General features: G+C 46.4%; 2 protein-coding genes across 12 annotated transcripts in view; both read left to right on the top strand.

The window, feature by feature from the left end:
* The first annotated feature begins 1639 nt into the window (after positions 1 to 1639).
* CUNH1orf54 (chromosome unknown C1orf54 homolog) lies at positions 1640 to 10487 on the top strand. 5 transcript variants are annotated; one of them, XM_017877826.1, is made up of 7 exons: positions 1640 to 1766; positions 2163 to 2227; positions 3778 to 3861; positions 4805 to 4863; positions 5891 to 6001; positions 9173 to 9271; positions 10401 to 10487. In XM_017877826.1, the coding sequence occupies exons 2-6, from the start codon at positions 2182 to 2184 to the stop codon at positions 9266 to 9268; spliced, it is 396 nt and encodes a 131-aa protein (XP_017733315.1). In that variant the 5' UTR covers positions 1640 to 1766; positions 2163 to 2181; the 3' UTR covers positions 9269 to 9271; positions 10401 to 10487. The 5 variants fall into 5 exon arrangements, with proteins under 5 accessions (XP_017733315.1, XP_017733313.1, XP_017733316.1 ...); XM_017877824.1 differs by having other exon boundaries at positions 1642 to 1766; positions 9170 to 9271; positions 10401 to 10479; XM_017877825.1 differs by lacking the exon at positions 1640 to 1766 and adding an exon at positions 1884 to 1950 and having other exon boundaries at positions 9170 to 9271; positions 10401 to 10479.
* A 1581-nt stretch (positions 10488 to 12068) lies between these two features.
* Positions 12069 to 15413, top strand: part of CIART (circadian associated repressor of transcription) — a 5598-nt gene continuing 2253 nt past the window's right edge. Inside the window, exons 1-6 of one of the 7 annotated variants that reach the window (XM_017877814.1) lie at positions 12069 to 12178; positions 12430 to 12510; positions 12760 to 13185; positions 13357 to 13432; positions 13976 to 14054; positions 14471 to 14582. In XM_017877814.1, the coding sequence (XP_017733303.1) occupies positions 12820 to 13185; positions 13357 to 13432; positions 13976 to 14054; positions 14471 to 14582 (633 nt within the window). In that variant the 5' untranslated portion in view covers positions 12069 to 12178; positions 12430 to 12510; positions 12760 to 12819. Of the gene's footprint in view, positions 13186 to 13356; positions 13433 to 13975; positions 14055 to 14470; positions 14583 to 15413 lie in introns of all 7 variants that reach the window. The other 6 variants (XM_017877817.1, XM_017877812.1, XM_017877813.1 and 3 more) reach the window with 6 other exon arrangements.

The following is a 15413-nucleotide window of genomic DNA, read 5'->3' as shown; positions in this document are numbered from 1 at the left end:
AAGGAGCTGAGGAATAGATTGTGTAGATTTACACAGAGGCTGGTCACAGTGGCTCATGCCTGTAATTCCAGCACTTTTGGAGACCAAGGCGGCTGGATCACTTGAGGTCAGGAGTTTGAGACTAGCCTGGCCAGCATGGTGAAACCCCGTCTCTAATAAAAATACAAAAAATTAGCCAGGAGTGGTGGTGCACACCTGTAGTCCCAGCTACTCAGGAGGCTGAGCCACGAGAATAGCTCGAACCTGGGAGGTGGAGATTACAGTGAGCTGAGATCACACCACTGCACTCAAACCTGGGTGACAGAGCAAGGCTCTGTCTCTGAAAAAAAAGAAGGAAAAGATTTACATGGAAAGTCACAAGGCAAATTATTCCCTAATAAGATTAAGAGGGTAGCATTATCATGGCCTGTGTTCAAGATTCCAGTATGTCCTGCTTCTGAGCCCAGCAGGCAGAGTCAGGTGGATAGCAATGAGACAATTCTTCTCATGTGTTTTTTTTTGAGATGGAATCTCACTCTGTCACTCAGACTGGAGTACAGTGGTGTGATCTCGGCTCACTGCAACCTCTGCCTCCAAGGTTCAAGTGATTCTCTTGCCTCAGCCTCCCTAGTACCTGGCATTACTGGCGCCTGCCACCACACCCAGCTAATTTTTGTATTTTTAGGAGAGACAAGGTTTCACCATGTTGGCCAGGCTGATCTCCTGATCTCCTGACCTCAGGTGATCCGTCCGCCTAGGCCTCCCAAAGTGCTGGGATTACAGGCGTGAGCCACTGTGACCAGCTTCATCTCTCCATTGTGTGTTATCACAGCATCTTCTGACCAGGCTCTAAACCTATCTTGTTCGTGGGTGGTTCCACAGACACTTGCACAGTGCCTGACTCATAGTAGATATTGAGCAGATACTTATTAACTTCCCTTAAGAACAAAGCAAAACTGTCTTTTCTTATTCCCTTGCCTGTAAGCTCTCAGTGCCTATCAGACTAGGCCTAGCACACTGTGCCTAGCACATACGTTGCTAAGGGTTTCTGAATTGAATGAACATGGGAAACATACAAGCAGAGGAAAGGATAAAAACTCTACTCCTGTAGGACTGAATGAAGGGAACACACCAACTGACCGAATGTGGGAGGGAGGGTGTGGCACCTGTAGCAGAGAAAGAGACTATCTGCTTCCTCTCTTCTCCCAACTTACATCCTGGAAGTTGAGAAAGAGATGAGGTGAGGCTGGGCACGGTGGCTCATGCCTATAATTCCACTTTGGGAGGCCGAGACGGGTAGATCACCTGAGGTCAGGAGTTCGAGACCAGCCTGGGCCAACATGGTGAAACTTTGTCTCTACTAAAAATACAAAATTTAGCTGGACATGGTGGCATGCATGTGTAGTCCCAGCTACTGGGGAGGCTGAGGCAGGAGAATCACTTGAACCCGGGAGGCAGAGGTTGCAGTGAGCCGAGATCGTGCCACTGCACTCCAACCTGGGTGACAAAGCGAGACTCTGTCTCAGAAGAAAACAAAGAGGTCAGTATTACCAGAGAGGAAATAACTGACCATGGCTGAGAGACTTTTAGCTGAAGCCATGCAGTAGGTGCTTTAAATCAGAAAATGATGGGGAAATATTGTTCCTATTCTCCATAGCTCAAGACAGACAGAAGAAAGGGACTCTTTTCAGTCCAGAAAAATGCTCACTCCTTCCTCAGAACATTTCCACTGTGATGAAAAAAGACTGATGAAGCCTCAGAGAGAAACGCAACTCTGGGTGGTGATGGTAAGTCAGGGACAGTGAGAGGGAGGGTGAGCTTTTTATGAGGCCTTGGAGGAAGGAAGGAAAGCCAAGAGAGGGGAAACTTCTTGATAGGCTTATTTTTATTTTTTTATTTTTTTATTTTTTGGTAATGGCAGTGGGAGTCCTGAATGGATCTAATCTAGGGCAGGGGGAGCTTAAGAAACATGTTTGTATCAAAACCCCCTTTTGCCTCTCAATCTGGGCAGCTCTGGCGGGGTACCGGCAGTAACTGGAGATCTAGTCAGTCAGCCAGTAGGCGGGGAGTTCTGCCCCCTGGGAGGAGAAGAGTTGCTGCAGCTCCTTCCCTGCTTTGGAGGAGGAGGGGAGGCGGGGTAAGTTTGGTGGGAAACTCTGTAATTTCCTTTTTTACTTTCACAGCAATAGTGCAGAATCCAGAATGGATGTCCTCTTTGCAGCCATCCTTGCTGTGCCACTTATCTTGGGTAAGTCCACTCTTCTCACTGAGCTTTTGTGCCAGGTCTTCTACCATAAATGGGGTGGGAGAAAAAAAAATGAGGAGTGGATAAGAGGTGGATTTCAATAGGAAGCAATAGAGTTTTCTCATCGTGCTAGGATCCGGTGTTGAGGGCAGAATGGAGATCTGGAAGGCAGAGCCAGGAAAGGGGAAAAAAAGCAGAGTCCTGTCAAAGAAGGAGGATGGAGCTCCAGATACAAGGAGGCCCTAGCAACACTGAGCTCAGTTCTCCATCACCATGGAAGTTGAACAAGATGAGAGGGGCTAAAGTAAGGGTGAAGGAGGAATTACTGGAAGGTGTCACAGTCTGAAACTAGTAGTTAGGGTATCTCCTTTCCCAGATAATTGGAGAAAAAAAAACCGCTATTAGTAAAGACACAGAAGTGGGGTGACCTTTAGGGTAGTGGAAAACTGGCTGTCTTCAGGGACAGGGTCCCAACAGTAGCTTGGCTCCTTCCCTCCTTTGTTCCCCAGTCTGCCAGGTGTGTCTCATTGTTTCCTTTTCCTCTAGATTCTTGTGTCATTAGCTTGGAGTTGAAGGGAAAGCATTCAAGGAACTCAGGGAAGTGTTTAGCAGGAGGCCTGGAGTTCTTGATCCAGTCATATCAAAGCCACATATTTTTAGTTCTGAAAGGGAAGAAAAACTAAAGGAGATGGGTCATTTAGTCCAGCTGACTCATTTTAAGAAAGCGGATGTTAAGTGGATTGTTCAGGGTTATTCCGTTAGCAGTGAAGCTGGAACTAAAGCTCAAATCCAAAGCCTAAGGGTGTGTGTTATTTGTAAGAGATACTGATAAGAAAAGATCTCTCACAAATACAATAAGATCTGGAGCATACTAAATAGAAGATTTGGCGTTTTTAATTCCTGGTCTCTACTCTTCCTACCTTTTTTAGGTTTGGTTCTCCCTTTGGGTTTATAGTATGTGAAGGGGACCGTTTTCTGTATTAGGAGTTCCTAGATTGAAAGAGCACAGAGTGGCCGGGTGCAGTGGCTCACGCCTGTAATCCCAGCACTTTGGGAGGCCGAGGCGGGTGGATCACGAGGTCAGGAGATCGAGACTATCCTGGCTAACACGGTGAAACCCCGTCTCTACTAAAAATACAAAAAAATTAGCCGGGCGTGGTGGTCCACGCCTGTAGTCCCAGCTACTTGGGAGGCTGAGGCAGGAGAATGGTGTGAACCCAGGAGGTGGAGCTTGCAGTGAGCCGAGATCGCGCCACTGCATTCCAGCCTGGGCAACAGAGTGAGACTCCATCTCAAAAAAAAAAAGAAAGGGCACAGAGTAACAGGCCTCATTACAGATATGGAGCCCAGAAGACTGAGAGGGGTGTAAGGGTGCACAGGCAGGAAGGGAGTATGATTATTGGAGGGGAAGAGAAAGAAAGAAAGAAAGAGAGACAGAGAGAGAGAGAAAGCAAGAAAGTGAGAAAGTTGGGAGCGCTGAGGTCAATTCCAGGTGTCCTTTTGTTAGTAAGGTGTTCCAGATGTCCCTTGACCTATAGTCCTTGTCCCCATAGGACAAGAATATGAGGATGAAGAAAGAGTGGGAGAGGAGGAATATTATCAGGTGGTCTATTATTATACAGTCACCCCCAGTTATGGTGAGTACATGAAAGGCTCTTGCTCTTAGCCAACTGGAGAGAGGCTTCAGGATATTTAGTTCTGAGACTTTGCTCTTCACTTTGCAGCAGAGCAATGGGGTCAGAGAAAAATCTGGCTATTAACAAAACCTATCAAGGCTCATGATGGGCCGGGCACAGTGACTCATGCCTGTAATCCCAGCACTTTGGGAGGCTGAGGCGGGTGGATCACCTGAGGTCAGAAGTTCGAGACCAGCCTGACCAACAGGGTGAAACTCTGTCTTTACTAAAAATACAAAAATTAGCCAGGCATGGTGGTACCTGCCTGTAGTCCCAGTTATTCAAGAGGCGGAGGCAGGAGAATCACTTGAACCTGGGAGGCCGGACGTTGTAGTAAGCCGAGATCACGCCACCGTATTCCAGCCTGGGTGACAGAATGAGACTCCATCTCAAAAAAAAAAAAAAAAAAAGACTGATTTTTAGATGGGAGGATTGCTTCAGCCCAGGTGTTCAAGACGAGCCTAGGCATCATAGCAAGACCTTGTCACTATAGAAAAAAAAAAAATTTTTTTTTCAATTAGCTGGGCATGGTGGCACATGGCTATAGTCCCAGCTACTCAGGAAGCTGAGACGGGAGGATCACTTGAGCTCAGATGCTGGAGGTGGCAGTGAGCTATGATTGAACTAACTGTACTCTAGCCTGTTAACAGAGTGAGACCTTGACTCTAAAAAGAGAAGAACTTGAAAATTTTTCAAATTTGTAAATTATTTTAGATACCTAGATTGAAAATATAAATACATACACTCACAGTCATTTTTAACATTACAGTTAAATAAAATTGGATTATACCAATAAATGTTACAACTTAAGTTAAACTATTCTAAGCAATTTCTTCCTTTTTCATTTCCAGATCTAGAGTTACCTTTTTCTCTAATTATTACTGATTTTCTTTCTCCTCTGCAGATGACTTTAGTGCAGATTTCACCATTGATTACTCCATATTTGAGTCAGAGGACAGGCTGGTGAGTGACCTCTACATCTAAAAGGTTTAGGATAAGTAACAATTAAAAAGAAACTGGCCAGGCGTGGTGGCTGACGCCTGTAATCCCAGCACTTTGGGAGGCCAAGGCGAGTGAATCATTTGAGGTCAAGAGTTTGAGACCAGCCTGGCCAACATGGTGAAACCCCATCTCTACTAAAAATATAAAAACATTAGGCCGGGTGCGGTGGCTCAAGCCTGTAATCCCAGCACTTTGGGAGGCCGAGACGGGCGGATCACGAGGTCAGGAGATCGAGACCATCCTGGCTAACACGGTGAAACCCCGTCTCTACTAAAAAATACAAAAAAATTAGCCGGGCGAGGTGGTGGGCGCCTGTAGTCCCAGCTACTCGGGAGGCTGAGGCAGGAGAATGGTGTGAACCCGGGAGGCGGAGTTTGCAGTGAGCTGAGATCCGGCCACAGCACTCCAGCCTGGGCGGCAGAGCGAGACTCCGTCTCAAAAAAAAAAAAAAAAAAAATTAGTTGGACATGGTAGCATACACCTATAATCCCAGCTACTCAGAAGGGTGAGGTAGGAGAATCACTTGAAACCGGGAGATGGAGGATGCAGTGAGCCAAGATTGTTCCACTGCACTCCAGCCTGGGCAACAGAGCCAGACTCCCATCTCAAAAAAAAAAAAAAAAAGAAAGAAACGGGCAATGTTGAAATGTATCTGAATCTGATTAGTAAAAATAAAAATGAGTTTGATGAGGAGAAACTAAGTAGTAGGCCCAAAACAGATTTGTTAACCTATCTGGGGAGGAGAAAAAAGCCAGAACTTTATAAATTGTCCTCAGTAAGTTTGCTAAGACACTGAGGAGGGGCATCAAGGGACTTTTGAATGAGATGGGTACAAATCTATGCAAGTATAGGGGAGGGGGGAATCCCTGAGCTTAAGTCCTTGGGCTGGGTGGAGGTGGTGAAGGGGAGAACTTTAAATAGAGAATCTATGAAGATGTTGGATAGAAAAAATGATAACTCTGTGTTTCCCAAATCCTACTGAGGGTAGAACAGGTTGGATAAGGACACAACAGAGGCAGTAGGGACTACCATTAGTCTTGAAACAGCACGTGCAGACCATCCGAAGCCTGTAACTGTGAAACCAGTAACAACGGAACCAGTGAGTTGATTGGGGATTGGGGGCTGGGGGGAGACAGGATATCCCTAGTGACGTGGAGTAAATAGAGGCCTGGAATACCAGGCTTTGGTGGATGGGGGAACCAAATAATTAGTACTTCAATGTAGGTGTTCATCTCAACTTGGCCATATTTCACTGAGATTTAATACTAACCCTGTATACAGAACACTGGGAAGATACGGTGCAGTTAAATTTCAGTTCAGTAGTATTCAATATGTATGTAATCTATGCCTAAGGCTGCTAAGGTAACTGATGCTGATCAAAAAGAAATCTATGATGTTCCTGTCCTCAAGGAACTTATAAAATTCAAGTTTACATTTACGAAACACTTAGAACAAAATGAAAAGGTATGTTACAATGTTAAATTATATATAAATTTGAAAGCAGAAGATACTGGCAGTGCTTTAGCCAGTGTAAGGAGAGAGATTAGTACAGGCTAGAGTTGTCTGAAAAGCTTTCAAGAGGCATTTGTGGTTGAGATACACCTTGAAGAATAGATGAGCTTTTGATTGGTGGGTAGTTATGAAAGGACAGAAACAATTAGGAGGAAGAATAGTTATTCCAAGAGTGAAAGAGGCCAGGTGCAGTGGCTTACGCCTATAATCCTTTGGGAGGCCAAGGTGATAGGATCACTTGAGGTCAGCAGTTCAAGGCTAGTTCAAGGGCCAACATGGTGAAACCACCCATCTCTACTAAAAATACAAAAGTTAGCCAGGCGTGGTGGTGCCTGCCTATAATCCCAGCTACTTGGGAAGCTGATGAGAATCGCTTGAACCCGGGAGGCAGAGGTTGCAGTGAACTGAGATCACGCCACTCCACTCCAGCCTGAGCGACAGAGCGAGACTCTATCTAAAAAAAAAAAAAGAGTGAAAGAGCTGCACAGGAGTGAGGAATAGAATAAGCATAATATGTTTAGCAAATAGGGTATGATTGAAGGAGAGGGTATATGGAAGGGAACAGTGGGAATTAAGAAAAATAAAAAATTTACAAGGCTCCTAATATTTGCTTGGTAATTTCACATGTGGCAACATAGGGTCAAATTTCAGAGCGTCTCAAGTGTCAGGCTGAAGTCTGGACTCATAATCAACAAGGAGCCTAGTAAGTTCTTCATTATAGTAAAAACACGATGAAAAGTGATATTTTAGAAAAACTGGCCAGGTGTGGTGGCTAACAACTGTAATCCAAGCACTTTTGGAGGCTGAGGCAAGCTGATCATCTTAAGTCGGGAGTTCAAGACCAGCCTGACCAACATGGAGAAAACCTATCTCTAGTAAAAACACAGAATTAGCTGGGTGTGGTGGCGCATGCCTGTAATCCCAGCTACTTGGGAGGCTGAGGCAGGAGAATTGCTTGAACCTGGGAGGCGGAGGTTGCAGTGAGCCGAGATCGCACCATTGCACTCCAGCCTGGGCAAAAGAGCGAAACTCCGTCTCAAAAAAAAAAAAAAAAAAAAAAAGATAAAAGATAAACCACTCATCAGGTTGTATGCAGGATATAAATAATTTAGTGGAGAGCAACTCATGAGATTTGCGTTGTTCCAGAAACAATCTGTATTCTGGCATTATGAATGGAGAGGAGAAAAATAAATATGAAGAAAATACCTTGCTTCAGTGATAATTTTATATTAGGTATAAATGAGGAGAGAGTTAAAATAACTCATGGGTTTTACACATGGATATCTGGGAAAATGGTTGACCAAAGTGGGAACTATGGGAGGCCAGAGTGGTTTAGGACAGAAGTTATTAATTTGGTAATGGCCAAGCTGAGTTTATGGTAACAGCTCTATGAGGGTGTCCTAAAGGTCACTGAGCTAGATCGGGGCTAGAGTTCTAAGTGCAAAGTCACAGTTATGAAAGTAAATGAGCTCAACAAAGCCAGTACACACAAGCTCAGAAGGCCAGTGACTGCCTGTAGTGAGTGGGAGGAAGAGAAATCAATGAATGGAATGGAGAAGGATTTGACTGCAGAAGCAGGCAGATAGCCAAGTTTGTATTATAGAGTCTAAAAGAGAAAGTTTAATATAATCCATCAAAAGTTACCAAGAGGCCAAGGAGGAGGAGGTCACTGGTAACTCTCAAGAAAATAGTTTTAATTGAGTACTTGCAGAAAAGCTAGATTTTTGTGGAGTTAAAGAGGGAGTACATTATGAGGAAAGGAAGGTGAGTACAGACCAACCATCTAAAAAATCTGGTAATGAAAAAGAGAAGCAACAGCTGGAAAGCGGAATAGGACCAAAGAGCAGTCTGCGCATAGTTGAGCACAGATCAAAGAAGCCAGTAAGAATGGAAGTGAAAGGTTGACAATAAGGGCAGTTAATTCTTTTTGAAGCATATAGTAGACTAGGCACGGTGGCTCATGCCTGTAATCCCAGCACTTTGGGAGGCTGAGGTGGGCGGATCACCTGAGGTCAGGAGTTAGAGACCAGCCTGGACAACATGGCAAAACCCCGTCTCTACTAAAAATACAAAAATTAGCCGGGCGTGGTGGCAGGTGCCTGTAATCCCAGGACTTTGGGAGGCTGAGGTGGGCAGATCACCTGAGGTCAGGAGTTTGAGACCAGCTTGGCCAACATGGCAAAACCCCATCTCTATTAAAAATACAAAAATTAGCCAGGCATGGTAGCAGGCGCCTGTAATCCCAGCTACTTGGGAGGCTGAGGCAGGAGAATTGCTTGAACCCTGGAGGTGGAGGTTACAGCGAGCTGAGATTGCACCACTGCATTCCAGCCTGGCGACGGAGTAAGACTATGTCTCAAAAAATAATAGATAAATAAATAAATAAATAAATAAATAAATAAAGTATATAGTAGACGCTCTTTAGATTGTAAATTCCTTGAGGACAGGAATCTTGTCTTATTCATATTTATGTCCCTCTCTGTAGCACCTAGCACAGTGACTAGCATAGTATCATGCATATAATAAATACAAAATAGAAATAATTGAATTGAATTGGCCTCCCTGGTATGGTTAGGGATAGCTGAAAGGCACAGAAGAAAGGACTCCTTACAGTGATGGGGAAGGATGGATCTTTAAGCCCAAAGGAAAGGAAGACAGAGGTTGTTGTAAAGAGGTGGCAGTACTTCTGGAGGGGGAGGGAGAAGTGGTAGGAGGAATGACACGAGCCTACTGTGTGGGGATGTCTGTATTTTAGCAGAGTCCAGATCTGAATGATGCTGTGTCCAGGTTGCGGAGTCCTATTCCCCTCCTCCTGTCGTGTGCCTTTGTTCAGGCGGGGATGTATTTCATGTAGAAGGTAAGAGTGCAGCCACTGGCTTTGGGGGAGTCTGTGAAATAATATTTTTTAACTTCCCACACTAAACCGAAGTAATTCTTACCAGTATCTCTGGCTAGTGTTTCCAGCCTGGTCAATTATCAGCCACTGAAGGAAGAGATTCAGGCATGGTAGCTCATCCCTATAATCCCAGCACTTTGGGATGCTGAGGTGGGAGGATCGCTTGAGTCCAGGAATTCCAGACCAGGCTGAGCAACATAGTTTGAGACCAGGCTGAGCAACAGACCTTGTCTCTACAAAAAAATTAAAAATGAATAAATAAATAAGAACTCCTCTACAAGACATTAAAAAAATAATAAAAATTAGTTGGGTGTGGTAGCACAGGCCTGCAGTCCCAGCCACTGGGGAGAAGCGGGTGGAAGGATTCCTTAAGCCCATCAAGCAGAGGCTGCAGTGAGCCATGATCTGGCCACTGTACTGTTGCCACTGGGCAACAGAGTGAGACTCTGTCTCAAAAAATAACAAGTAAAATGAAAGAAGAGGGATCACATTTACAAAAATCTTCTTATTCAGTCTTAAAGAAATTTAGGAGATGCTGAGGCAGACTTTTGTGATAAGTCATTAGTTTTTTTGAACTAAGAGACCTTCAGGATCTCCTAGAGCAGAGGCAAGTAGATGAAGGGGTTGGGGGAATACCTCTCCAGGCTTCCAAAATGTCTGGAACAATCAAAGCTAGTTCCAGTCTGGCCATGATTCAAGTCACGGCAAATGCCAGAGGGTAAAGTGGGTGGGTCCTACAACCTGGTAGAGTCAAAAGGCAAAGTTCAGAGGCAGAAGGGGTGGCAATTCTCTGATGTATGGCAGGGTGGGGGGAGAGAAGGGAAGAGAAAATTGTATTATAGGAAAAGCATTTTTAAATTGGGATGCTAAATAACCATCGAGCATAAAAAGATTCAGTAGGAGGTGAAAGGACTGTGGAGAAGAGGGGTACACACACATCTTTCCCAGGAGCTATCACAGAGCAATCCCAGCTCAAAATATCTGGGGAGTTTCCGTAGAGTGTGGGGGGCACGAAGGGGTTTCTCGGGTCTCCTGACTCTTTTATTTTTTCTTTCTTTCTCTTTCTCTCTCTCTCTCTCTGCTTTTTTAGGTGGGAGAAGGCTGCTCTGAGTCTTTGGATGGGAGTTTGGCAAGAGGAAATTGGAAGATAAAATAAATAAGTGAAATAATCTGGTTACCATCTACTCCTTCATGAGTCTGTTCTAAAGTCACAATAAAGAATGCACTAGGATTTAGAGGCAGCAAGTGTAGATTGGAAGGGGAGTTGGGTGACAACTGAATTAGAGGGCATTATGGACTGAAAAATCTGCAGTTTGGAGAAGACTGGAGAAGGGCACCCACAGACAACAGGTTTATTCGCAGTCCATATTGGTAATTCTCTTGTTTTATTTTATTAAATATGGTGTTGAAACTGTGCTTGGGGAAACGGGGTTGAGGTTTTAGAATCTTTCTTTTTGTAAGAATAAGCACATTGTTAAAACATAAGGTAAAATATCAAAAACTACTTAGAATAGATTTAAAATATTCACACCTACCCACCCGCACCCACACCTCTGTCCAACAATGTGCCTTTTGCAGTTGGTAATTATGGCAGGGACAAACTCACTTAAAATTTTTTTTTAAATCGCTATCCTCGGGACCCTAATCAGAATTGGGCTGCCCCCTTGCGGTCTCTGCGACGTACTATCCTTAACCAGATCATAGTCCTTGGCCCTGCTCTCCTCTCCATTGTACTCTCAAAATGCAAGCCGCAACGACAACAGTAACGTCCCAGTTATTCCTGAGACTCTCTAAACTCTGGCCTTGCCTCCCTCCCCTCCTTCATAGTCTTTCGAATCTTCTCCAGGGGACAAATGAAGGCACTGAAGCTGGACAAAGCCATAACCTAGGAGATCAGGGACCTACCCCGTTCTGTTCCCCGTGCTTGGAATCAGATAATTCAGGACGCCGGGCCCAAGAAGCCTGGACAAAAAAAAAAGTCAGGAAAAACTGAGTTTCGTTTTGACCTCTAGCGTCGTGGCGGGGTGGCATCTGAGCTTGTAACGTGCGTGATAGGTTATGTAAGAAACGGGCCGGAGGAGCCGCCCCAGCGGGAGCCAGAGAGGACGCGGTGTTCTCGGCTGCAATCCCCACCCTCCTCACCCAGCAGGGCAGGAGGCACCCAACTTGGAGGAGAAAGGGGTGGGGGAGGTGAAACAGAAACCGGAGAGTCACGAGGGCTGGGCCGCCGAGTGGGAGAATATACCGTGTCACACACTTCCATTCTGTCACACACACGTTGCAGACCCAAATCACTGATGGTTTCCACGTGCTGCGCTCGTGAGCGGAGGTGTTCAAAGAGGGGGCAGATGAGTTAGTTCCTGAGACGGAACCGGGGGTCCCACGTCCGGAGGCGCACGCCTTCAGTGGCACAACCAATCTCTGCACACTCAAGCTGCGCGTCTCTGGCGCATCACCATCCTATTTAAGGCCACGGACTCCGCCCTTTTCCTCCCCTCCCTTCTTTTCCACTCTTTTTCCATCCGCCTCCTTTTCTCATCACCGGGTCCTCTCCGGCAGCCGCATGTAGGGGCGGAGCACGGAATGCTTCCTTTACAGCCAATCATCACCCGGCTGCCCTCTATTGGCTGAGGCCCTTTGTACTGTAGCAAATGGGCTATGGACTTCAGTAACGAGTATCACGTGTTACCGGCGACACAACCAATGAGGGCGCGAGATCTGTGTAAGCAGGGGGAGGCACGTGCCAGGCCGCACGTGTCTGGGAGGGGGAAGGGGCGGGGCCGCCTGAGAGGCGGAGGTGGGTAGCCAGACCCGGAGAGACGGTGAAGGAGCTGGAAACCGAGCCAGGGCTGAGCCGGCTGACAACAGGTAAGGATATTCGGAGGAAAAGCGAGCTGTTAGGGAGGATTTGGGAGTGGATTTGGGGGCAGAATGCAGATCTTCGTATTGGGAGGGTTTGCATCACGTGGCAGGTGCGAGCCCAGAGAGACCGGCACAGGGATCCTGATCTTGAAAGACTGGGAGAGGGCAGGAGGCCAGTCTCTATGGGGGCGATTCCTGTAGAGTCACCAGGTGGGTTCGCGTGCGCAGATTGACCTCTCGTGGGTGGCATGGCTTAGGTGAAGAGGCTTGCTGCGGACTCAGGTTGGCGAACAGCCCTGGCGAACAACGGGCGGAGAGGAAGGTGTCTTTCAAGTCAGGTATTTGAATTGAGGGAAGAAAAGAACGGAGGCCGCATCAGGCAGAGAGTTGCTCTGCGGAGGCCAGAGAGGGAATCCCAGGTTCTTAATGAGCGGGGGTGGGGCAGAAATGTCTTTTCTATTGTGTCTGAGACTGGTAATATTGGGGAGGGGAAGAATAAGTATTATCCCACGCAGTACACCCCAGTCTCCCAGTCCATTTCCTAATCCTTAAACTCCGGTTTCAAATTCCCTCGCTTTGCTCTTCAGTTGCAGGTTCCGATCTTTGGGTACTCCAGGAGCTGCTCTCCAGCCCCTGCTTCTGGACCTATGGATTCTCCATCTAGCATTTCTCCCTATTCCTCCTACTCTCTCTCTTCGTCTTTTCCCACCTCCCCAGTGAACAGTGACTTTGGCTTCCCCTCTGATAATGAGAGGGAGGACAAGGGGGCCCATGGGCCCAGGCCAGACACTGTTGGGCAGAGGGGAGGTTCCCGGCCCAGCCTGGGTCCTATCCGCTGCAGGCATCGATCCAAGGTTTCCAGTAACCAACATACACCATCTCATCCGGAACAGCGGGGTTCAGCTTCTCCTATGGCAGGATCTGGGGCGAAAAGATCAAGAGATGGTGAACTGGAGACCAGTCTAAACATCCAAGGTTGTACCACAGAGGGAGACCTGCTGTTTGCCCAGAAGGTAAGAGAAAGCAGGTGAAAGGAGACTCTCCTGTAGTGGCTTAGCACCCAGCTGGTTGATAAGGACCCTATAAGGATAGTATTGACTCGCAAATTTGGAGGTGAAGGAAGAGCCACTGCTGGTGTGGACAGTTCTTGGTCTTCTCACAGCCTTTGTCCTGTTTTCCTACAGTGTAAAGAACTCCAAGGATTTATACCTCCTCTCACAGATCTACTCAATGGGCTGAAGATGGGTCGTTTTGAGAGAGGTAATCTCATTAGTTGCATTCATTTGGGCTAGGTTCATTTCTCTCTCTCTTGCCCTCTTTTGATGTGTATTTCTCTTAAGTTCTTGTTTGGGGCCTATATTATTCCTTTTTTGCTACTATGACTTAATTATTATTCTTGTTATTATTTTTTGAGATGGAGTTTTGCTCTTGGTGCCCAGGCTGGAGTGTAATGGTGCTATCTCAGCTCACTGCAACCTCCACCTCCTGGGTTCCAGCAATTCTTCTGCCTCAGCCTCCCCAGTCGCTGGGATTACAGGTGCCCACCACCATGCCCAGCTAATTTTTGTTATTTTTAATAGAGATGGGGTTTCGCCATGTTGGCCAGGCTGGTCTCAAACTCCTGACCTCAGGTGATCCACCCGCCTCGGCCTCCCAAAGTGCTGGGATTACAGGTGTGAGCCACCTTGCCTGGCCCGACTTAATTTTTTTTAAATCAATCAATTTTAACCCCCTTCTGTTCGTCCTTTACCTGACTACATGCTTGAATCTCAATCCTTAATCTCTCTCTGTCCCTATCCCCAGGATTAAGCAGTTTTCAGCAGAGTGTGGCAATGGACAGGATCCAGCGTATTGTAGGTGTTTTGCAGAAGCCACAGATGGGGTAAGTCCCCTTGGTTCTTTCCTTGGGTCTTCATAAAAAGGAGATTTCTTCAATCCTGTTGCTGGTTTTTTAAAGCAATGTCATTTTCGGCCGGGCGCGGTGGCTCACGCCTGTAATCCCAGCACTTTGGGAAGCCGAGGCAGACGGATCACAAGGTCAGGAGATCGAGACCATCTTGGCTAACACGGTGAAACCCTTTCTCTACTAAAAATACAAAAAATTAGCCGGGCATGGTGGTGGGCACCTGTAATCCCAGCTACTCAGGAGGCTGAGGCAGGAGAATGGCGAGAACCCGGGAGGCGGAGCTTGCAGTGAGCCAAGATCGCGCCACTGCACTCCAGCCTGGGTGACAGAGCGAGACTCTGTCTCAAAATAAATTAAATAAATAAATAAATAAAGCAATATCTTTTTCACAGGGAACGTTACCTAGGAACCTTGCTACAGGTAGAAGGGATGTTAAAGACTTGGTTTCCACATATAGCTGCCCAGAAGTCATCATTGGGTGGTGGCAATCATCAGCTGACCAAGGTAAGAACTTAAGAACACGAGGAAGAGGTGGGAAAATAGTCAAGGAAATGAAATGTGCATGCAGAAATGGCCCCTTTTGCCATTTTCTTTTGAATCTTTTCTTCAAGTTTCTTTTCAGGGAAGGAAATTCCTAAACTTTCTGCATTGTCTTGATTCCTACATGTTTTTTGTTGTTTGTTTGTTTTTTGTTGTTTTGTTTGAATCACTGAGAAGAACTCCACGAAGTTTAATCTTATCCCTCATGCCACAGCTTGTCTGCTTTCTGCATAGATACAAAAGGCTTTTTACCTGGCCAAATGATTCATGCGGGAAGATACCTCAGCTTCTCTCTGCAAACTCTTTTTTCCCTACTGCCCCCAAACCTTTCCTCTCTCCTTCTTTTCATTTCTGCCCAAGTATCCTTGTGCCAAACCCTTTGAAAGTTTTTGAGTCTACACTGGGTTTCAAGGGCTGGTCATAAGAGGTACATCACTGGAAGTGGGAGAGGGGGGCACTAATAGCAGCAGTGTTGATAGATTCTTAGACCTGGTATAGAAGTGACCTATTTTCGGCTGGGCGTGGTGGCTCACACCTGTAATCCCAGCCCTTTGGGAGGCCGAGGCGCATGGATCATGAGGTCAGGAGTTCGAGATCGGCCTGGCCAAGATGGTGAAACCCTGTCTCTACTAAAAATACAAAAATTTGCCAGGTGTGGTGGCGCACGCCTGTAGTCCCAGCTACTTGGGAGGCTTAGGCAGGAGAATTGCTTGAACCCGGGAGGCAGAGGTTGCGGTGAGCCGAGATCATGCCATTGCACTCCAGCCTGGGCAACAAGAGTGAAACTCCATCTAA

The sequence above is a fragment of the Rhinopithecus bieti genome, unplaced genomic scaffold (assembly GCF_001698545.2).
Source record: "Rhinopithecus bieti isolate Rb0 unplaced genomic scaffold, ASM169854v2 scaffold_10548, whole genome shotgun sequence".
Lineage (NCBI taxonomy): Eukaryota > Metazoa > Chordata > Mammalia > Primates > Cercopithecidae > Rhinopithecus > Rhinopithecus bieti.
This window is presented reverse-complemented; position numbering and strand designations above follow the sequence as displayed.

Bases quoted from the DNA above. Each gene is read 5' to 3' on its own strand.
- CUNH1orf54 (XM_017877824.1), top strand. From the start codon at position 2,182: ATGGATGTCCTCTTTGCAGCCATCCTTGCTGTGCCACTTATCTTGG. The intron at 3,862-4,804 runs GTGAGTACATGA...TCTCCTCTGCAG, and splicing joins TACAGTCACCCCCAGTTATG to ATGACTTTAGTGCAGATTTC. The intron at 4,864-5,890 runs GTGAGTGACCTC...TACTGAGGGTAG, and splicing joins TTGAGTCAGAGGACAGGCTG to AACAGGTTGGATAAGGACAC.